This window comes from Zosterops lateralis (genome assembly GCF_965231275.1).
Source record: "Zosterops lateralis genome assembly, chromosome: 8".
NCBI lineage: Eukaryota > Metazoa > Chordata > Aves > Passeriformes > Zosteropidae > Zosterops > Zosterops lateralis.
Window position 1 is genome coordinate 8,004,777 of NC_139768.1, and position 22,549 is coordinate 8,027,325.

General features: G+C 44.9%; 1 protein-coding gene across 5 annotated transcripts in view; it reads left to right on the forward strand.

Annotated features, from left to right (window-relative positions):
- Window positions 1-17,740, forward strand: part of NDST2 (N-deacetylase and N-sulfotransferase 2) — a 128,644-nt gene extending 110,904 nt beyond the window's left edge. For all 5 annotated transcript variants that reach the window (XM_083865954.1, XM_083865953.1, XM_083865955.1 and 2 more), the window contains 12 exons: window positions 667-754; window positions 916-1,070; window positions 2,565-2,750; window positions 3,156-3,284; window positions 8,266-8,448; window positions 9,248-9,344; window positions 10,548-10,671; window positions 12,130-12,304; window positions 12,530-12,700; window positions 14,099-14,208; window positions 15,683-15,785; window positions 15,927-17,740. In XM_083865954.1, coding sequence (XP_083722080.1) covers window positions 667-754; window positions 916-1,070; window positions 2,565-2,750; window positions 3,156-3,284; window positions 8,266-8,448; window positions 9,248-9,344; window positions 10,548-10,671; window positions 12,130-12,304; window positions 12,530-12,700; window positions 14,099-14,208; window positions 15,683-15,785; window positions 15,927-16,052 — 1,647 coding nt within the window. In that variant the 3' untranslated portion in view covers window positions 16,053-17,740. The remainder of the gene's footprint in view (window positions 1-666; window positions 755-915; window positions 1,071-2,564; window positions 2,751-3,155; window positions 3,285-8,265; window positions 8,449-9,247; window positions 9,345-10,547; window positions 10,672-12,129; window positions 12,305-12,529; window positions 12,701-14,098; window positions 14,209-15,682; window positions 15,786-15,926) is intronic.
- Window positions 17,741-22,549: the final 4,809 nt, after the last annotated feature.

The following is a 22,549-nucleotide window of genomic DNA, read 5'->3' on the forward strand; positions in this document are numbered from 1 at the left end:
TGTTGCCCTTCCCAGATTTTCTTCCCAGGATCCAGGAAACTTTTCTGCTACAAAATTTTGGCACTTTCAAGGGAACACAAAGTCAGGGATACCTCTCTGCTGTGGCAGGACTTGTTGCATGGGTAGTTCTGAGAATCCACCTTTCCTCTCCAAATAAAAGCCCCCTTCCTTTGGATCACTTAGTTACTATTCATGATATTACTGACTTCTTTTTCTTCATCTGTGTATCACAGGCTGCCCCATCCTCCTTTTCATTAGCACATAGACTGAGAAGGGGCAGAGTTTCATCAGCAAAGTCCCAGCCAACATGGGTGAGGAAGAGGGCATTGAGGCTGAACCTGTAAAGAATCTATTGCTTTCAAGTGAGCTTTATTGTCTTTTTGCCTTAGCACAGGCACTCTGGGTCCCTCACATTGAAGTGGAGAGCATGATCTGGCTATGGTTTTAAAGAGGCATCATTTAGTACTATTAGACTACTAGGTTTAGCAGAACTACTTCAATACACTGAGAATGAGGAGCACTTACCTGCTCTGCTCGACTCCAAGGGAAACAATGCCTGAGCCCCATCTGCGATACCTCTTCAGACTCAACTGGGCACTAGGAGAACACAGAGACATGTTACAGAGGAAAAAATATGAACATTTCTTTTTCCTTTTATTCAAACAGGCTTTACTGAGCACCCAGAATAAGCTGAGAACTTTAGTCCCAAATTTCACCTTCAACTTGGGCTTCTCAGGGAAATTCTACCACACAGGTAAGCCCCTGACACTCGTTTGTCCCAGCACCTGCATACAGCCCCCACCTTGGGGTGTGTAATGCAGTAGAGAGACTCTGTCAGGAGGGGATTAGCCACTGCTTTTAAACATTGAGCCCCTCTTCTGCCTTTTGATTTTTGCACTTTTCTGCTTTCTGCAGGTACAGATGAGGAAGATGAAGGGGATGACATGCTGCTCAAGCACAGGAAGGAGTTCTGGTGGTTCCCTCACATGTGGAGTCACATGCAGCCTCATCTTTTCCACAATGTCACTGTGTTGGCTGAGCAGATGAAGCTCAACAAGCAGTTTGCTGTGGTAGGGAGCATTGCAGTCTATTTACTTTACAGTGCTAATCCTTAAACATTTTTCTCCTGGAATGGCTGTTTGGACCTCACTGAACCCAAATACTAGTCTAGTAATTCAGCTTCATTTAAGCAAGGCAGTTCTGGAAGTTCATATTGATGTGTGGCTCCTGCTGTCTTGAGGCAAGAAACACCATTCACATGTTTGCCTGTGCAATGGGAAATGTTTCCCAGCACCTGCATGGCCTCAGGCAGCTCTGCTACATTCCAGGGTGCAAATCCCAAGGCTCTTGTTTCCTGAGGTGTGAATTTGTAGGTTACCATCCAAATGCAATTAATTTGCAAACTCTGGCAGTGAGAAAGTATTTCCTTTTCCATCATTATTCAATGTGGTTCTGTAAGGAAGTCACCTGGTCGGTAGTATAAAATGCTCTGTCTGCTAACAGCCCTTCTTCTGGCCTTCCAGACAATGTTGAAGGAAGCTACTTATCTAGGAAGTACAGAGGAAATTCCCTGGGTTTTGGCAGAGGAGGGGAAAGCCTTGAACATCCTGCATTGATGGAACAATGCCTGTTTGGTTCTTACAGCTGAGAGTTGAATATAGCATACATGTTTCACTGAAAACAAATGTCCTCTTCACCTCTAGTTTGGTTCTTTTGATGGTAATCCCCTTGGGAATAACAGGCTGCTGTCTCGTGTTCCTGTGACACATAGATTAGGAATGGTCTTGAATGCAGAGCACAGTCACAGCATTATAGAAACTATTTAGGCTCCTCCTTTTCCTGGTTAAATAACAGTGCAGTCTTTTGCAAAGAGAGACAAAGCACAGAACACAATTACACATATTTAACATAAAACAGGCTAGCAGTCAGAGAAGGTTATTGCTTCATTTAGGGGCTCTGGTTTTATCATGCACCACCAGGGCAGAGCTGTCATCATTGATATTGTTACTAGAACCACATAGTGGAAATAAAACACAAGAAATGCAGAAATTTCCTGTCATTATAATGTAGCTCCAGGCCCCCTATCCTCACCCGTCTCTCACTCCATGCCTGCTTTTCTCTGAATTGCTAGAGACAATACAGATCCCAGTTTTCTTCCTTTCCTCTATATCAGTTAAGGAAATTTTGTTTTCCTTCTCTAGTGACTCACATCTAGGCATTGTGGGAGTGAGACAGTGTCACTTAACAGCATTGATTAGTTTGTAGTAACCAGGGAGCCTGACCTGAGGGTTCTGAATTAATTTGATCTGTCACAGCTGCAAGCTACAAGACCATTCTCAGAGCAGCTGTTACTAGTGCTGAATGTCCTTGTTGGTACAGAATTGCCCTTATATTTCTACAGATGCATAAAACAAGAAGTACAAGCAGTATTTCAGGTTTCCCAGTCCAGAAGTTTTCATGTTCCTCTGTCATCTTGATCCAACTTGGATGCTGTTGCTAAATGTGCTTCTTATTAAGACTATTAGTTAAATACCAAATTATCAAGCTGTGTATTCTGCTTCCAGGAACATGGGATTCCCACAGACTTGGGCTATGCTGTAGCCCCCCATCATTCTGGGGTTTATCCTGTCCACACACAACTCTATGAGGCATGGAAATCTGTTTGGAGCATCCAAGTAACGAGCACAGAGGAATACCCACACCTGCGGCCTGCCCGGTACCGCCGTGGATTCATCCATAATGGAATCATGGTGAGCACAGCAGAGCCCACCCGCCTGCCCAGGGAGCAGTCTTCTCATGACCTGCATCAGAGACGTTAATCTTAATATCACCAGTGTTTTCAAAATCATTGAGGCAAAGAAAAAAAGCTTGGCTAAAGCCAGTTCTGTGTTTTCAGAACAATTCAGGGGTCAGTACTGAATGGAGAGCAAAACCAGGCCCATCGAGACTAAATTGAAACACCAGTGGCTTGTTAGCAGTGTGATGAGTTAAGTAGTTGAGAGGAGTAACAAGAGTCCTCTGCACCTGTGTCAAACCCCTTACTCTTTATATTGATCCATAAAGTGCTGCTTTGACTCATTCTCACACAGATGCTGCTGCCTTGTCTAAAAAGATGCTGCCTCTTGTCTAACTTTGCCTTTTTCTGATATTGTCAGGTTCTGCCTCGACAGACCTGTGGTCTTTTTACTCACACTATCTTCTATAATGAATATCCTGGTGGCTCAAAGGAGTTGGACAAGAGCATTCGAGGCGGTGAGCTCTTCCTGACGGTGCTTCTGAACCCAGTAAGTTTGTCTGAAAGGGGAATTTGTGCACAGCTATGCAGCTTATGTGCCTGATATGGGAAAGGATTAGATCTTGTTGGAGATCCAGTGTCACCCCCAACATAGTGTGGGTATTTCCACTATTTTGCTAAGGAGATGTGAAATGGAGGGCCAGGGAAGCACTTGCTGGTTAATGGTGCTTTGCTTTACACACTGCCAGGGGAGCATCAGTGTTGAGTGTGTTGGGAGGTGCTCACTGAGCAGACAGAAAGCAGCCAGGGTGACACACTGACCACAGGCCACAGCACAGGGGTGGTCCCTGGGCTGCTCTCTCTTCCTGAATCACAGGTGAGATGTGCCTTGGCTCCTTCTGTTCCATCCACATCTGCTGCCTGCTGGCTTCTCCCCTGGCTTGCTGACGAGTTTTGTTCACAATAATTGCTTTTGCTGGGCTTTCATTATGAAGTCTTCTCCCCTTTCTTTCAGTATGTAGACACTTGAAATGATTTCTGTGTTGTTTTTGTGATGTAGCTGTTACACCAGTGCTTTGTTGTGAGATATGGGTCTAACAGGGGGATTTCCTTTTCTTTCAATACTTGACAGTTCTGTTAAACCACTAAGCAAATGTAGTACCTTTAACACTCTGCAGTCCCTTCCTAGAGCCATGGAAAGCAAGTCACATGAATTTCCCACTGAGGCTGGGATGGTATACTAGGAGGCAAGAGACACAAAAAAACCCTGGTCATTTTTAGAAAATTCTGAATGGGTAGAATCAAGAGATGAAGTTTGGTAGCCCTTTCCAATCACAGATCACACTCCCTCCTGTTTCTGCTTGTTGGCTGCAGCAGGAAGACATGCTCCTCTTTTTGTTTGTACAGTAACTTTCTCAGTTCTCCACCTGAATTTCTTTCTTCCTAAAGCTGATTTGACCCACAGCTGCTTGTCCTCTGTTTCTCTGCATAGACATTGCTCTGCAAAGTTTAAACAATCATTTTAGAATGTCTGTCTCTGTAGTTACTTCTGACTATAATAATGCTTAATTTCTTCTCATGACTTCCACATTTCTACCTTTCTTCCCCTTTATTCATCTTTTCCACCAGTGCCTGAGTATGGACAAGGAGCCATGCAGGCAGATCTGAGGGAAAGTGTGTTGGTTCTGGCTGGTTTCCTAGAGGGGAACCCTGGAGTACCAGTGCCAGTCCTTGAGTACTTGTTTATGGGATTTTTTCATGTAACACCAGTGGCTCTGTTCACCATGATGTTTTCTTTCATTCCCTCTTTCTTTTGTGCCTTGATTGCAGGGTTAAATATGCAGCCTTAGCCACTTCTGGTTGGGGCTGTAGAAGATCAGCAAATCAGAAAATCAACCTTTGTCCATCAGTGACTTTAATTTTTCTTTTGTCTCCTGCTTTTTCTAGTGTTTAGTAGAACTGATAGTGAAAAGACCCTCACAGTGTGCCCTGGGTACACACCAGACAGGCTGTAGCTGACAAACAGGTCTGGTGTTACTGAAGCTTAACCTGTGAGCAGATCTGGCTTTTAGGATATGCAGAAGCTGTGGGTCTATGACAGCCCAAGCTAAAAAGCTGTAGGAGTTTTTACTTTCAGGTCTGGAAGCCAGCCTTCTGTCCCTATTACCTGAGATGGAATTGTTTTCTTTACACACCACAACCAAACCTTCCTGCTTGATAAAAGTCTGGAGTAAGGAGGAGGTTGTTCTTTGCATTAGGTATGGAGTCAGATGGAAAGAAACTGCTTTTTTCCCTTGACAGTTTCTTTTCTGGGCTTGTGTTCCCATATGCTGGGTGAATTGCACCTCACCCCACTTTGTTTATGTCAAATCTGGAGCATTTGAAACAGCCTCTGTGAAAGTAAAGGCTATAGGTTTCTCTTGAAAAACTAGTTGCTAGGCTGTAATCCAGAGATCTTTACTGATCTAGGAGGCTGTGCCAAAGAATTAATAGAAACATAGTTTCTAGAACTACTCATTGAACTTTGCTGATAAGATGTGATGGTCAAAGCAGCTGGCAGTAATCTGTGGTCCAAAAACATTTGGGAAAATTGTGTTCTGGTGCAGGATGAGCTTATTTGCCAGATTTACTGTTGGCTCTTCTTGGTGACTTAAAACTCTTTCAAGCACCTTCGGATGCTTCCCATGTTTACACTTCTGCGTCCTTTTGGCAGCACAGCCTTTCTCTCTGTCAGAGCAGAGTACTGTGCTCTAAGCTCCTCTCATGTTTGCACAGTGACTCAGATTTTGCATTCTTCCCCTTGCTGATAGAGCCATCTCAGGGGCCTGATGGAAAGCTGGCCAGCTCTGCAGCCCCAGCAGTGATCCGTAGCAGCCTTGGATTCTTTCAGTCCTTTCTGGTGCTTCCAGCTCCCGTTAAGTGACATGGAGGAGTCTCCAAGCCTGTATGTGCATGATTAACTCCACAGTGCAAACAGAAGATGTTTGATCTTCTCACTAGTGAACAAGGTCTGATATCAGAATAGCTGTTGATCCTGAGCACAGGCTGATTGCTTCTTACAAACACTTTGGCTCACACTGCACAGGCCAGTTACTGCTGTGCCCACAGCTGCTGTTACTGCAAGGGTGCTCATACCCTTCTGTTTCTGTGTGCTGAGCCCTCTGAGACCTTTGCTCTCATCTTCCCTCAGTGTAAAAGAAGGGAAATCACAGCACACTGACAGGAGAAGGGAGGGGAGAGGAGAGAGGTGTTATTTCCAAGTCAGTCTGCAGAGTCAGTGGGTGTGGATGGGAGGGAGGGACATGGCTCTTGAGTGTAGCTTATGTCAGAAGCAGTGCTCAGAGCTGTTCTGGCAGCAGTGGCTGTGATGGGGCAGAGCAGGCTGCCAGGCCTTGTTAAGCACTGCACATGTTACAGGCCATGACTGCACGCTCACGAGTCCAGGGAAATGGCTCATCAGCTGCGTTTGTCTTTTCTTCTTCCAAATCCTGTTGCTTGGGACTGTTTGCAGGTGGAATCATTACCTGTGTGAGCCATTTTACCAAATGTAGTCAGTCTTGAGACGCAGTTGCTAACTTGGAGCACATGCAGGCTGGTTTTTTATTCTGGAAATCTTGATGAGGTCCCAGGTGCTCTCCTTTGTCCTCCCTGCTGCAGTATTTGATTTGTGCCAGTGAGCCAGACTCTTCGTGCAGCAATTTTTTCCTCTACATATTTCACCAGCCAGTCAAAGGGATGAGGCACATTTTGCTGTCACAGAACCTTCCTGATGTCTCCCAGAAAGGGGCAAAATACAACATGAGATATTTCCTTTTGCCACCATGCCTTGCAGTTACACAGATCTGTCTGTCCTCTGCTCTGTGTTGTATTTAGCACATCCTTCTTACATAACAGCACTGAGCACACGCTGCTCTTTGAAGTGTAGGTGTCAGAGCCTGTCTGGCAGGGCCTCTCTCAGTCAGCTCAGTAAGGAACCAGAAGTGGAAAACTCACAGGCAGACAAATGTGATAAATCTTGATCTCCACTTACTTTCCATGTGTCCCAGAGTCCTACCAGTGTTTTCTGTTGCCTACCCAAAGATGCTGGGTTGTGAGCACCTTATGGACAGAATTAAATTTGTACCATGCTGTCTTGGGGAGGGCTCAGGCACAAAGAGCTAGGATCTATCAGTACCTCTTCTCTTGCTGAGACCAGTCCATGGTGACACTCGGCAGAAAACTGAATTCAGACTTCCTCAGTGCCAGCAAATGTCTTCATCCCAAGACCATCTGTCTCCTGCTTCCCCATTTTGCTCTTTTCCTACTGTGAGTGAGAAAGCCATTCCTGCCCCCTGCCAGGGAAGCCTGTCATTGCCTCCTGACCTTACCTGGTATCACCAGAATTGAACCCAGGGCTGTACAGCAGTGGGTGCCCCTGCTGTGACTGAGGTAATTTTCTCTCCCTGCACTTGCAGACACTGGGCCAGGAATGCTAAATCAGCCATTCCTCCACTGGCCTCAGTGTTCTGCTTTTGTTTTTCTAACTTCTAGCCATGGTGTGGTTTATGTCTGGCAAAGTGCTGTCGTGTTATGGGCACTGGGGTGCTGAATTCCATGGGACATACCAAAACCACTCTTGCCAGCTAGAGTCAAGCTGACAAGAGTCCTTTGCACTATTTTCCAAGTTAAAATAGTGAAAAACTGACAGTAGGAAAATGTATCTGCTTGAGGGAAGAGACGGCTTGGCAAGACAGAGATAGTGCACATAGATAGTCCTGAGCACTGCAGTGCTGAGGCAGCTGCCATGGCTCTTGAGTGCCACTTTGCCCATAGATGTTAAAGCTTGGCAGGACATTTTTCAGGGGCAGCCTGTGCTGAAGGTTCTTGCAGGCTAAAATTTACCAGCTGGTGTCTGTTTCTAGTACAATATCCTAGTGCAGTGTCTCTTTGAAGTCCCAATTCAGATCACTAGATACAGCTGTTTATATTTTAAAGTGAGAGTTGCAGTTGTTCCTTTACACTTGAGATGTCAGCTCCAAAGAGAATGAAAGCTGATGGGTTGTGGGCCCTGGAAGAACTCCTGTGACAACTGTCCCAGTGCTATGTGGCCTGGCCTGCAGCATGGTGCCCCCTGCCTGGCCTGCTGCCCTACTCTGCAGCTCAAGATGTTGCCCTGGTGGTGCCTTGGGGAGGGGAAGGGAAGTTCCTGTTTTCCCATGAAAGAGGCATTGCAAGGTTTTTGACTAGTAGTGAGTTACTGACTAAGCCTTGTTCACCTAAATGTCCTAGAGCCACTTGAATGGGATTTTGAAACTGTTCTGGACTCACATCCAGGGTTCAGTTATTGTGCTCTTGCACCATTCCCAGGGATTACTGAGAGCTCTCTCCTCCCCCGAGTTCTTGTCTTGCAAGCACTGTTTCCTGGCAGATGGACATTTGTCAGCCAAGACAGCTATGAATTGTGAACAGCTTCTTGCTGACCATGGAATTAAGCCAGGCAGAACAGTTCTGTTACCTGATTTACCAGTATCCCATGCCTTCTTTATTTTCAGATCAGCATCTTCATGACCCACCTGTCCAACTACGGGAATGACCGGCTGGGACTGTACACTTTTGAGAGCCTGGTCAAGTTTGTGCAGTGCTGGACCAACCTTCGCCTGCAAACATTGCCTCCAGTCCAACTTGCAAAAAAGTATTTTGAAATCTTCCCACAGGAGAAGAATCCCTTGTGGCAGGTGAGAAGGCAGCTTTTACTGCTCCTAGTGATTTTCTAAGAGGTGTGTCCCACATTTGAAGTGTAGCAAGATTGCTGATCTAGAGTGCAGAGGGGTAAAGTATAAAGCTTTTAGGTTTAACTTTTGTGACTTGAGGCTGCCTGTGGCAAACGGCAAGGTGGAAGGGATGGGGAGTAGGAGCAGCAGGACACAGTCACAGTGTGAGCTTAGTGACAGGGATCACACATGACCAGGGGCCGGCTTGCAGGCATTTGGGTCATTAAAGGGCTTGTATTAGAGCAAGCTGCTGTGAAATGTAAAGTATGCAAGCAAGAGCCCTGTTTGGTGCTGGAGGAGCTTGCAGGCATGTTAATGTGATTAATCTCAAAGTAATTTCACACTGCAGAATTCATGTTCATTAAATAAAAACACGCTTACTCCATTTTATCCCAGTGCAGCAGCTCTCTGCATGGCAATGAGCAGATGAAATTAACTGAAGGTGATAGAGTTGTCTGTCTGCCAGAAGTTCACAGATGCTGAGCTGTGCTGTCACGGTGGCCCAGCCCAGTTTGGCTGCATAGGGCAAGGCCTGTGGTTAACATTCTCAGAGGGACTTAGGATCCCGTGTCACTGGAGCTTTTGAAAATAGTCCCCAGTGTTTTTACTTAACACTTCTTGATGCCTGGCAGAGCAGCAGTGTGGCTCTGAAGTGTTCTTCATATGCTAATAGCATTTTCCCCAGAGGACTGGCCCTTGCAGCTTTTCCTCCCCTTGCCATTACCTTCTGTGGTAATGCTTAATCTCATCACTTGTGCTGCAGAATCCCTGTGATGATAAAAGGCACAAGGATATCTGGTCCAAAGAGAAAACATGTGATCGACTCCCCAAGTTCCTCATCGTGGGACCTCAGAAAACTGGTAATGTGAATACTGTTAGATAGATTGTGGCTTCCATCTCACTCTTGCAGCCTGTATGGCTGCCCTTTGTGCAAACTGCCAAATGGCCACAGAGGACATTTCAGACAATCTCAGATATGTGCTAACATATCTATGTTCTAAATCTGGCAAGTCTGTCAGTACTTTTCCCCTCTGGCACTGCTTGGCTTGCCCTACCTGTTTTGGCTTTCCATGTAAGCTCAGAGAACCTGTGACCTTAGTGTGTCACAAACAGGCTGTCAGCAGGACAAAACACACACACTTAGCAAAGGCTACAGTGAATGTCCCTTAGTGCTTTTATTGCTGCAGATCTGTGTGGCCACTGCATGCTCCATGTCACTGTCATTGGGAGGGAGAGAAACTCCTTTGTCTGATCTCTGTCACCACCTTTTAACTGCTGAGCATTGTGGTTGGCAGTGACGTAGCTGTATATACTGTACTGACGAGTTCCCTCCTAGGCTGAAGAGAGTAAAATCTCTTCAGCTAAGACCAGGTCTCCAAGCCTTGGCTTTCTGTGTAATGCAGTGCAACTGCAGTACCAACTATCCACAGCAAATGGTGATCCTGGACTTGGAACAGAGCTTGTCCCAGGCAAGCTGCTGTCTCCTGGCTGTGTCACTGGGAAGATCTGATGGTGTGCACTGCATGAGCCCTCCTGCATCACGACTCAGGCTGGTTGCAGGTGCCTCAGTAAGAAACCCCTTCCCTTGGTTGAGTCTTTGTCCTGCTGGAGGCCCACAGCCATGTGCTGAGCGGGGTAAGGAGGAAAAACAGCTACAGCAAAGGCAGGCCAAGGCATCTCTGGCAGAGTTCTCACCCCAGGATACTAATGCTGTCCCTAGCACATCTCCTGCCCAGGACACCTCTCATGTGGCAGGTTTGGGTTCCACCAAAACGTGGACAGTGTGGCTGTGCCACCAGCATGGAAGTAGCTGACAAGGGTGGCAGCTGTCTTGCAAAGGAGGCAATTCAAATCAGCTGCATGAGTTAAAATGTGGATTGAACTGGACTGAGCAGTGCTTGGTGTCAGTGCTGTTGTAACCTGCCTGAGTTATGGGGTTGCTCAGCTACATGGGAGAGGAGTGTGTCCATGTGGGAGCTGTTTCTTGCAGTGCAGGTAAAGCCTTTCATTCAGCCAAAGCAATTATGTGTGACCCAGGTCCCGTTAACTGGTTCCTGTTGCAGGCACAACAGCTGTGCACTTCTTCTTGACCATGCATCCAGCTGTCACCAGTAACTTCCCAAGTCCATCCACCTTTGAGGAGATCCAGTTTTTTAATGGCCCCAACTATCACAAAGGAATTGATTGGTAAGAAACCTGACACCTGTTCTTCTGTGATATGGTACACCCATGTTGCCTTCTCCCGAGTCTTTCTGTATGTCCCCCTCATCCCCCTTAGCAGCTTCTCTGTTTCTGAACAGCTGTTTTCCTTGCTATTGCTCAGTGCATGCTTTCTGTTTTCCTGGTAACTCAACTGTGTAGTCTCAGGACAACCACAGGTGGTTTCTCATTTTACTGACTCTTCACCAGGAGAGTTGTAGGCATGATTTAGCTTTAAAAATTCAGCAAGTCTTTGGTGAATGTGCTGCTGTCATGAAGTTACTTTTACTCTGACACGCAAAACAGACAGTAGTGTTCTCATTACAAAGTTTCAGAGTTAAAACACATAATATTGGAGGAGACAACCTCCCTGCTATTGTTCTCAGGCCTTGACACTTAGAGCCACCACTGTGTTCCTTGTGCTGGCTCCAGTGTCCATATGCATCCCTTGGTGTTTACCTGTAGAAGTTTCCACCTGGCAGGAAAATTCTAGTGTTGCCATGGCACTATTATGTCACTGTGTTTCCAGGGAGAGAAAGTTTAAAGGTGTTTCTTACTCAAAGCAGTAGCTATGGCTGACAGTGGCACTGGCCTCCCTTGTGTATAGCTCTGAGGGATGGCTGTGTGGCACTAAGGCATTCTGCTGTGGCATTTCTTTACCCATGAGTTGTGGGAGATTGACTGTTCTAATCATTTAGAGGACTGTTGAAAATATACTGGAAGATGGTTAGTACCTGAGCAGAGCTCACAGGAGTCAAGCACTACAGAGCAGTTGCACTAATGCCAGGTTAGAAAGTAAAGGCTTTTATGTGCATGCCCTGGAAAAGTCCTCCAGATTGATCTGAGTGTAGCATCACATGCAAGGGGAGAATCTTTTTATTTAACACGGAATTTGTATTTGTTGCACAACTTAGATTTGAGCACAGATCAGCCTTCTAGTGCTTCACAGTCCCAGCCCCCCTTACCCTCTTGCCCTGTTACTTAAATATCTTAACAGTTTCCATGTTACTAGTTTGACAAGCTCCCGTGAGGCAGCACAGAGCTCTTTACCCTGCACCTCAGCTATGGACTGAGGTACAAAGAGACAAATGCTTTAGACAGGTTTAAGCAAGTGGTTGGTGATACGGCAGGCAGATGATTCTGATTTTACTCTTGGATAAAATGTCTTTCCTGCTAAAACTTGCAACTGGGACCTTACCTTTCCTTCAACTGCCCAGGGACTAGGGGAACACACTCTAAGCAAAATACTTTCTTACCTTTTTATCATTTCTCAATTTTGTCATGTGCCACCACCCCTTTTTGAGTCATACCTCTGCCAGATCTGCACTCCTTTGCCATTCCCTGCACTACTGGGGAGGTGCAGTTGTGTCTGTTGAAGGGGCATTGTGGGGCAGTGCCTTTTCTTGTTAGGCCATGCTGCTCACCAGCATCCCATCTGTTTGGCAGGTACATGGAATTCTTTCCCATTCCCTCCAATGCCAGCACAGACTTCATGTTTGAGAAGAGTGCCAATTACTTTGACACAGAGGTGGTACCAAAACGTGGTGCAGCCCTGCTGCCTCGAGCCAAAATCATTACTGTTCTCATCAACCCTGCTGACCGAGCCTATTCATGGTATCAGGTAACTTCCCTGCACTGTGGGTAAAGGCCACAGAGATATTTCCGGGAGGGAGGTAGAAAGCCCGTGGATGTGCTTCCCTAAAGAGGAGGCAGGTTCCCTGCAGGGTGTGGACAGATTCACATACAGAGGCACTGGTGGGTGGCTGTGCTGAGTCATCGGGCTCTGCACAGAGAAGCGTAAGGCGGATTTGCGTTCCTGCTCCTGAATTCAGCTTGTGTTTTCCAGCACCAGCGTGCTCACAATGACCCTGTGGCACTCAACTACACCTTCTACCAAGTGATCTCTGCAAAATCCCAGGCCCCTCAGGAGCTGCGCAACCTGCAGAGCCGATGCCTGTTCCCTGGCTGGTACTCCACTCACCTGGAGCGCTGGCTGACCTACTATCCCTCTGGGCAGGTAGGAGATCAGCCTGTACAGGTTCTTGTGGAGCCCCTTCAGCTTTAGTGTAGAGGAGAGGGCAACAAACTGATTCATGTGCATGTGCTCCCCCATAACTTTAATTTCACCTTCTTTCTTGTACAAAAGCCTTCTTTCTTTGGAACAAAAGCCACTGCACTTCATTTCTCCTTTTATGAGTGGGTAAGAAATCAGGCTTGAATACTCCAACTTTGCACTTTATTGTATTTGTAAAAGGAAATGAGTACACACAGTACTCTACAGTACTGGGAATTTCAGCAAGAACAGCAGTGTTAGCACTTGGCAGTCTGCATTCCAGGGGACCCTCTTCAGTCCCAGAAGTTTTCAGCCACTTGCTGTGGTTTTGTTGTTTTACAGAGAGGCTCGTGGACTCTGCCTCTTGTTAGTTCCCATGCTGGGAAACCTTTAGCTGTCTGCTAAAGGGAAAGCTCACTGCAGAGATGTCAGGATTCAGTGTTTTGTATATAAATTTGCAAAAAGGAAAATTAATAGACAGCGTAGACTATTTTGGTCTTTAAATTCCAAAGAAGTTTCTAAACTGTCTAAGATATATATAGATATAGATATCTATTTCTCTCTCTCTCTCTCTCTCTCTCTCTCTCTCTCTATATATATATATATATATATATGTGATTACTGTGAGTCAGGATATGTTTTTTTCAAGTTCTTTCTGTTGTTGGGTTTATTCTTAAGACAGTCTGTAATTCATCAGAGGTTTATAATGTCCATTCGGTCTCTTACTCTCTGCCAAAGCAGCAGAGCTGAACTATACATGACAGGTCTGCCAAGACTAAAAGAGAGATGGTAAAGCATTCTTAGGCTTGTATCTCATTGCCTCACTATTCCTGGAGGTTATTGCTGTGAGGAATGATTAAGCCAAACACACACCTCCTTGTTCTTACTGCAGGTCAGTCTTCAGTTCACGTGACTATTGCTCCGTTCTGTTCTTTGGAGTAGGTAATTTATTAGCACAAATGTTGCTCATTTTCTATGGGACATGTAACAGGAGAATAATCACAGGCTACTGAAGAGTACCTAGCACAATGGCTGCTGCCATCTGAAACAAAAAAAAGGTTTCCAGAGACAATCTGTACATGCTGCTGCTGGGCCTTCGTGCTTAGTTACAGGGCATTTGGCCAAAGACAACTTTATTAAGCAAAGCCTGTCATGATTTACTGTTTTATGGTACTTGTGGCCCATATCATAACTTCTCTGTCTGTGGTGACAAATGGGCCACATCCATCCTCCCACTGTACTTGTTCTATAACAGATTTTGGGTGCCTGTACTCACAGGCTGGGGCAGTTGGAGATGGAGGAAGCTCACGGGTGTGAGTCAGCACAAGCTGGCAGAGGCTAAGGCAGCTGTTCTCTTTTCAGCTTCTCATTGTGGATGGTCAGGAGCTGAGACACAACCCTGCCTCTGTAATGGACAACATCCAGAAGTTCCTGGGAGTTTCACCACTCTTCAACTACACCCAGGCCCTCAGGTAGGGAAATAACTTGGGTTGGGAGGATGCTTTCTCAGCCAGGAAGCCCTTGATTGAAAGAATACTTCTGATCACAAGACCTGCCAAGGTTTCACAGTTACACCTAAGTCTAAAATTATATTCAGATAGCATGAGATGCGTTGTGGAGACTGGAATCACACCTTGGTGTTTCCCGAAATTATACAGGAAGGACAAGGTTTTGCCACTGTCATGGAGAAGCATGAAGTTGTTCACAGCACTGACTGATGTTTTTTTCCATTTGGTCTTGGTGTTTCAGAAAAGGTGCTGGAATTATTAGCACTCCTTATGCTTTGTGTTTTACCTGTGTCTGACAAAAAAGTAGAGGAGATATGATGAAAAATGTGTGATAATCTGTTCATATCTTCACCCACATGGAGCTTAGGGCCACACGGCACAGTTTTGAGGTAAATAATGTGGATTTGACAGGTGCCCAGAGCTGTCTGAGGGAGCATTAGCAGAGGCACCACCTCACTTGTACAGTTACAGGATGTTAGTGAGCCTTGACTGTGATCTTGCCCACGCTGCATGTACAGTTAATCTGAATAGATTAAGTGTTGTTGAAGGTGTACTGTGGCCATACCAGTGTCCAGTGGAAACTCTGCAAGCCCACTAAAGGTGCTGAATATTGTCCTTTGCAGCTGAAACCTGTTTTCACATCATCTCTGCTGTCACAGCCTATGCCAGCTGAGGATGGTGGGTGGGGATAGATGTAGGCAAAGAACAATTGCCCTTTGCTTTCACAGTACAGAGAGGACAACTAATTCAGTTCTCTCCCTACAAGTGTTTCCAAAGGGGTGGCACATGGTTCCCCAGGGGAGAAGAGATTTAGAGAAATGTCAGGTTACCTGAAAGCTTTATTTGCTCTGCAGCATTTGTGCTGCTGGTGAATGGAGTACCTGCAGTAGTGGTACTGGCTGATACCCTTCAGCCAGGGTCAGAAAATAGATGGGATTGGTCAGCTTGCCTCAGATTTCTTCAGGGACTTGCCCAAACCTCAAGCTCACCGTTGGCCAGCTGAAGGGACAGACCAGGTCAGATCCAGACATGGTTCCCACCATTGCCTCACACCTGTGTTTTAGCAAAAAAATAAACACTTCACTCTTTATAAACAGTCAGAGGATTCTCTAATACTCAACTATAGTGAGGAGATTTAAGAGAATTTACATACACTAAAAAACTGATTATTATCCTTTCCCCCAGCTGAACAGACAAATAGTGTAACCATGTTACCTCTGAAATTTGCATAAAGCTGAAACAGTCATGTTTGTAATGGATTTCTTGTTGAAGTAGGCCAGTGATAAAAAAAATCAAGGAGCCAATATCACAAAATAAATAGGTAAAGCAAGAAAATAACTACCTTCCTGAAATAGGAAATAACTATGGAGTTACCTCATTTCTGCAGCTGCTAATTGGGTATGTGGCTGTATCTTTCAAATATAAATGTCTTTTTCAGATTTGATGAAGCAAAAGGATTTTGGTGCCAGCTGCTAGATGGAGGAAAGACTAAATGCCTAGGAAAGAGTAAAGGAAGGAAATATCCTGATATGGATTCCTTGGTGAGTAGCTGTCTCAAGAGATGTAGAAACATCCCAGCAAACCCACATGGATTTCCTACCATCTGTCCTAGATGACCTGTGGAGCAAGTGTTGAGGGTAACATCTTCTTTCATGCTCATGTGGTCTGTTTTTTCCACACAGTCACGGCTCTTTCTAAGAGACTTCTACCGGGAGCACAACATTGAATTATCCAAGCTGATGAACAGACTTGGGCAGCCCCTTCCAACCTGGCTCCGAGAGGAACTGCAAAACTCCACCTGGAGCTGAGAGGAACTCCTTTGCCCCCAGTGCCATTGGGATGTGCTCCAACGTGTGCTATGATGCCATCTTTTGTCAAGCCAAAACAACTGGACAAAGGAGCAAGAGCAGAGAATGTGCATGTGGAGCCTTGCCCCACCCTTGGAAAGGGCTGCTGCCTCTGACACTGCCTTGGGGCATAGAGTGCAAGTCACATTCTTGAGTATTAATGGTGTGCTACTACAATTCGACTTTTACTTACAGTAAGGATCTGGAATGCCTGCCCTACTTTGAGCAGGGGAGAGAGTGGAGTTAACACTTTGTGTATTTTTAAATTACTTTTCTCAGTCTGTGAAACAGGCTCGAGCTGGAGTTAAATGTGTTACTCCTCTGAGCCCAGAAGTTAAGGCTGAAGAGCGGAAACAACTGAGCCCAGTGCTGAGAAAAGAGCAGCAGCGTAATAAAAGGGGAATCCAGTGCAGTGAAGCCCGGCTTTTAGCCGTAGTCGATCTGGCACAGCGAGGCCCAAGAACGCCTCGTTCCTGCCCATGCCCGTTGCTTACAGTGCCGCTGCGTGGGGATGGTGGGGACTGCACCTGCGGGGACAGAGGGACAGGTAACCTTGTCTCTCCTTACCTGCAGTGCTTCGGGTCTGATACAGTGTCTGATGACTCTGGCCAATGGATTGCTTTGCTGTCTTAGAGAAGAGGTTTGCCACATGTGGCAACGTGGCAAGTGTTTCTCTGCAGGGACTTTAGACATTTCAGAAGATAACCAAGGAGCAGTAATGTCCCTGTAGAGCATTTGGGAGGAGTGTGTAAGTTCAGCACAGCAGCAGGAGGAGGCGAAGCTCAGGTATTGTAAAATAAGGCTGATGATACAAGCTGAAAGCAGGAAATTCAGTTCCCCATATCTGATCAGCTTTAAAAAAAAATCCCTTTCCAACAGCTCCACTGCCCCTACTCCATAATGCAGTTGCTACCACTGTTTTAATCTTGACGCCAACAATTCAAGGAGAAAAGCAAAAAAAACCAGTCAAAAATAAGTCTTGTTCAGATATAAAGGAAAGGCTTTGCACAAGAAGTGGTTTCCTATGCCCAAAAGGGGCTTCTGCATATGGTAAAGTAAGTGCTCTAAGGTACTTTGCCTCCTCCTGCAGCTGCTGGGTAATTATTCTCAGAGGAAATCCTCCATTGTGGTTGTATATATTTTCTTTGAGCCATGGGCTTCAGGAATGGCATGGGCCATCCCCTCCTTCCCAGGCACAGGTGGTCCTTGGAGAGTGCTGTAGAGGGGCAGGATCCACATGAACAGGTTATGGAAACTTCCACAACTGTCACGAGCCACTTCTCTCCCAGCCAGAGAGAAGTTGCTTCAACTGAGCTTTTCCATTGAGCCTTAGGCATTGTGTATTTCTGAATGAATGGTGCATTTACCGTTGTATGTAAATGTATATATTATGCAAGATAGTATTTTATTTCATGTGCCCTTGGAAAGGGTTATTTTGTGCAGCCAAAAAATGGATGGAAAGACTAGAAACCCCTCTCTCATTCCTGTTAAGAGAGAAAAGCCCAACTTCCTGCACTTGATTCATGTATAGCATCATTCACATTGAATGATAATGAAGAAATTCTTGGCTCTCGAAGCTGAGCACATGTGTCTGAATAAAGGTTAGAAGTAGTAGTAAGTGGAGATTCAATAAATGTACTACTTATTTTTCTTCTTTGTGATGATTTGCAGTGATGTCATGGACCTCAAACTGGTACAAGGATAAGAAAAACTGAAAATCCTCCTCCAGGCCTTAGAGCTGGTATTTAGAAGGGCAGCAGTGGTGTTTAATTTACATTTGAAACAACACAGAGGCAAAGTGCTAAAAGCTTGCAGCCAGCCTGGAGATTCATTCTTACTGGTTTGCAATAGTGGTGACTTTGGGGCATTCCTGGCTACTGCAGTGGTTTCCAGCTGCTGTGCCTGCCATAACAGAGCTTGGCTCTGTCCTTCCTCTGCAGGTGTGCCTGGCACAGCAGCCCTTACAGTAAAAACTGGAAGGAAAACATTGTTTGAACAGTCATGGCTGTGCAAGCATTGTGAAACAGTCCTAGAGCTCTTCCTCCACCAGACACTGCACAAATAACCCTGGCAGCAGAAAGGCAACTGTTTTCACCTGCTGCCACAGGAGCTGGAGGATCCCAGGACCAATGCTGTGCTGCTCTCTTAAATGTTTTCCTGCTCTTAATTCATTATAGGTTGTCACACATTACATCATGCTTTAACCTCAGAGTAGTGTACAACTTTGAGGAGAGGGTCAGTAAAAATAAACATGGTATGAGGAATAAATGGGAGGGGCACATTAAGTATCATTGTTACTTCACTGCTAACAGTCTGTCACTCAAGGCCACGAAGGGCAACGGTGCAGTGTCATTACCTGTTCCTTCCCTCCCTGGTTGCTTAATTTCTGTACTGCACTAGTTCTTACTGCTTATGCTAATGACAAACAAAGCACCTGCTGTTTATCAGCTCCAAATATAGGATGTCCTTACCTAATGAAGAGCTGTTTTCAAATCTGCTACCTCTCTCTGACAGCACATGGATGCAGAAGCTACCCACTTTCCACATACCTCTTCAAAGCTGTGGAATCAAACACTGCCTCCTAAGAGAAGCTCATGTAGTATCAGAAACTCTGTGATACCAAAAAGCCAACAAACCCCATCTTTTGTAGTGAGAGACACTGGATACTAAATACTGACCCATTTGGCATTAAACCATTCCAGCTCCTCACACTTCCACAGTGGAACAAGCCTCACTTGCTTGCCTCACTGCTTCGTAACAGAAGTTCATTGGTAACCAGTTCACTTCTAAGACAAGGAAAATGATAAGCATGAAACAGAACCTTAAAGCTTTTTTTGGTAATGTATTAAAAAATACTTCTTTAGTCTGATGCAGCTGACCCATTTAAAATTGAGTAATTTGACCCAGGGAGCAGAAGGTCATGTGATTCTAGCCAGATGCATGAAAGGTGAGAATTGGCAAAACAACACTAGGAAACTTTGGAACTTGTGCTTGTCCACCACCTCACTATCAAACAAAAGACACTTAAACATTGTCTGCTGCCTCTTTCTAGTCAGTACAACATTCAGGGAATACTGGTATGAATCTCAGCTATAGGGTGAAGACCTTCTAAGGGAACTGGAGAATTTCTCCGTAGGTGGCAGCCTGTATCAATCCTACACAAAAAGATGATGGTTGAAAATTGCAATTTTCATTTGATGACAGCACTGCAAAGACAAATATTCCTGACAGAAACCTGCACATCCTGGAAGTCAGAATGACACACAGAAATCTAACAAGCCACTTGATCAACCTCATCCTGTTGTTTTTCACCCTTTGGATGCAGTTGGAAAGAAAATCCTTTGATTCCCCACTGATCATTTTGCTGTATCAATAGTAACATGGCTGGAAAAGTAATGATAAACAGGTCTGAACATGCCAAATGACTCAAACAAATCTGCTCAGCCCCCTTGCTGAATCCTGCCAGTGCAACTGTACACAAGACACCACCACACTAGCAGCCAACACAGACAAGTGTTTTCAGGCTGCCTCAAGCCAGGAATCCCATCCCCCATCACACAGCAGAACATGGATGGAGCACTGGTACCTCCTCCATTTATCAGTTTGTTTGTTTCCTCTTAAAGGCTTTTGGGGTTTAAAATCACAACAAACCAAGTAATATTCACCTCTGAAACACTTAGCAGGCTGGTTTGGCAATAAAAATACTCCTGACACCCATCTCCACTGTTCTATGTAGAAAGAAATAATCTATTTTTAGCTTTAGAAAGTGGTTTTCTTCCAAGGCTTGGTTTCTCACCTTTCTCATCTCCATAGCTTTGTCAGCTCTCACATCTCTCCACAATGTTTGTAAACCCGGGTCCACAGTGGTGACACCATCCCAGCAGTCAGAATCCAGCTCATGGCTATGTCACTTACAGTAACAGGATCATAAATCAGGTGGGGCCATGACTCCTCAGGTCACTGGAAAAGGTGCTTTTCTGCACTGAGAGAAGTTCCTGGCTGACTTAAATGAGGTAATGCAAGTATGGCATGGAAGGAAATGTCAGTGAGCCAGGCCCTATTTACAGCGCATGCTCTGTACATATACCAGATGTGTACTAGATTTTATGCGTTTCCACCATTTTCCCCTTGCAACTCTCATCCCCTTCATAGCAAAAAAGGAAATGTGCACTGCAGCCTGGACAGAACTAAGTACTTATGAATACTATAACTGGGAGCAGACAGTGCCCTCAAGATAAAAAGTTACATGTTTACAGAGCACAGACAGTCTTTACAAGAAGCAAAACCACTATTCAGTAATGGCAGCTCCTGACAGCACAAATGGTTCATCTGTGTAAACAATAAGATCTGTTCCATGAGAACCCATAAAGGAAAAATGTAAACAACCTAAATCTTAGCACATACACACGAATCACCTTCTGACCAAAAACTGTAGGAGTAAGAAAACTACCAGCCAATAGGTGCTGCACAGGAGGTCTGTGAAAACTGTATAAAGTAAGTGATATGAATAAAGAATTGGCTTTTCCTGCATGAAGAAAATGGAGTCTTGGCTAACTTACTACAATATGAAGGGGCTCTCCAAAAATCAAAATACAAATCCTAAATAAATAGTCAGGACTGTAAACAAAACTAGACAGAGGGGGGGCTTTTCAGCTAATTCCAGTCATACCTGTTACCAGGCACATCATTTCATTACAGGACAGCTCCAACTCACCTTGTTTATGGGCTGTAAAAACACTGAAGTCCAAAGGCAAATACTGTTCTGTTAACTCATGGGAAAGTGCCTCCAAAAGAAAATTTTCACAGGCAAGAAAGATGGTAATAGGTGAATATGTCCAGAGACAGAGACACTTCAAGTGTTGCTGAGAAGGTCCTGGAGAACATTTACTCCGTGAAAAAACACATGGGTTAACTGAAAGTCAAAGGAAATTTGAGTTGTCTACAGCCTCTTTTACAAGTCTTCTGCTGAAATGTCTTTTCAGAATTTCTAAGCCTATATATTTTTCCCACTTCTGGAATGTTCTGTTTTAAAAGGAAATTAATGCTTCTAGGGCCATCAGGCCTCATCCCATCTCTTTAAAGGAAAAATACCTCAATAACCACAGCCACATGGGAAGAAAAATCATCATCATCATCTCCTTCCTCACTTTCTTCTGTCTTTGCTCAGTAATATTTCATGGGATGGGGCTCAAGAACAAGAACAACACACATAGTGGTCTGAAAATTTGCCTGCTCAGGGTCTAAGTGTATTTTTCCAACCAGTATCACAGATTAGGCTCTGACATTTTATTTCCCTATACAATCCAAATCCTTAATGCTACATTTCTGATACTTTACATTCAGCTCTTCTACCCCTTCCCTTCTGCTTCCTTTCTTCTAAAACATGCTCCCTTCTCTTCCACAGATTTTCTTCTGTAGCATTAGAAAGGAAAAGATCAGACTTTATTAGACAACTCATTTTTCTCTAAGCTCCTTTCACAGTTCTGAACATGCAAGAACCAGAGCACAAAAAGTGTTCTCGGAACCCAAACCTTCCACACATCATCAGGCTGTGCTCTCCAGTCAAATCTACTTGTTTTGCCCAATAACAGGCAGCTCATAATCAACACAGACTTTAGTTTAAAAACCACAGAACTTGACCCATTATTACTACCATCTGCATTTCTAGTTGGCATGTAACTAGACACCTTATGGAGGAATACAAGGAGCTATAAGAGATCTTTATACAGTTACTGTTGCACAATCACAAAAGGAGGAACCTCAGTCATACTCTCGGGCCTGTGCAGTACACAAAGCCAAACCAAAAGAGCCTGTTCATCTTTTTTGCCCGGTGCCTGAGTTACTTTATTCCTGAAGACTATCATTGAAAATATCAAACAGACACATACTTCTAACTTGCAGAAACTAAAACTCATTGGCTAAACCCAAGTAAGAAACAAAACACATTACTACTGAGAAACTGGATTCTTAACATCCATGAGTAATCTAACTTCCACTTTTAAAAGCCCTGAAATTTATGTGCTTCTACACTTGAACTATCTAAACTTTTCTGCAATGCTGTCCCTACTATATATCTTTCATAGTCCACCAAATACCTCTCTAAATACATGGGAGCAGCTGCTGTTCTGCACAATACCTGGGAAATACAAGGCTCTGCATTATCACACAGTATCAAGGCTAGAAAAGGCAACCAGGGACTGACAGAACTTTAGACAGAACATCCCAGGCTTAGCAGCAACTCTCCCAACACCCATCAAACACGTACCTCAGCCTCTGCAGAGGCACGTCGTTCTCAGAGCAGTACCAGGCATGAAACCTTTGGGCCCAGCTTGTGCTGGATTGCTGCTCCCCAGAGCACAGCAGCCACCTACCAGGGCTCACAGGAGCTCCCACTGACACACAGCTGGCCAGCTCCTTCAGACTGCCAACATCATAGCAGAGAGAAGAGAGAGTCAGTC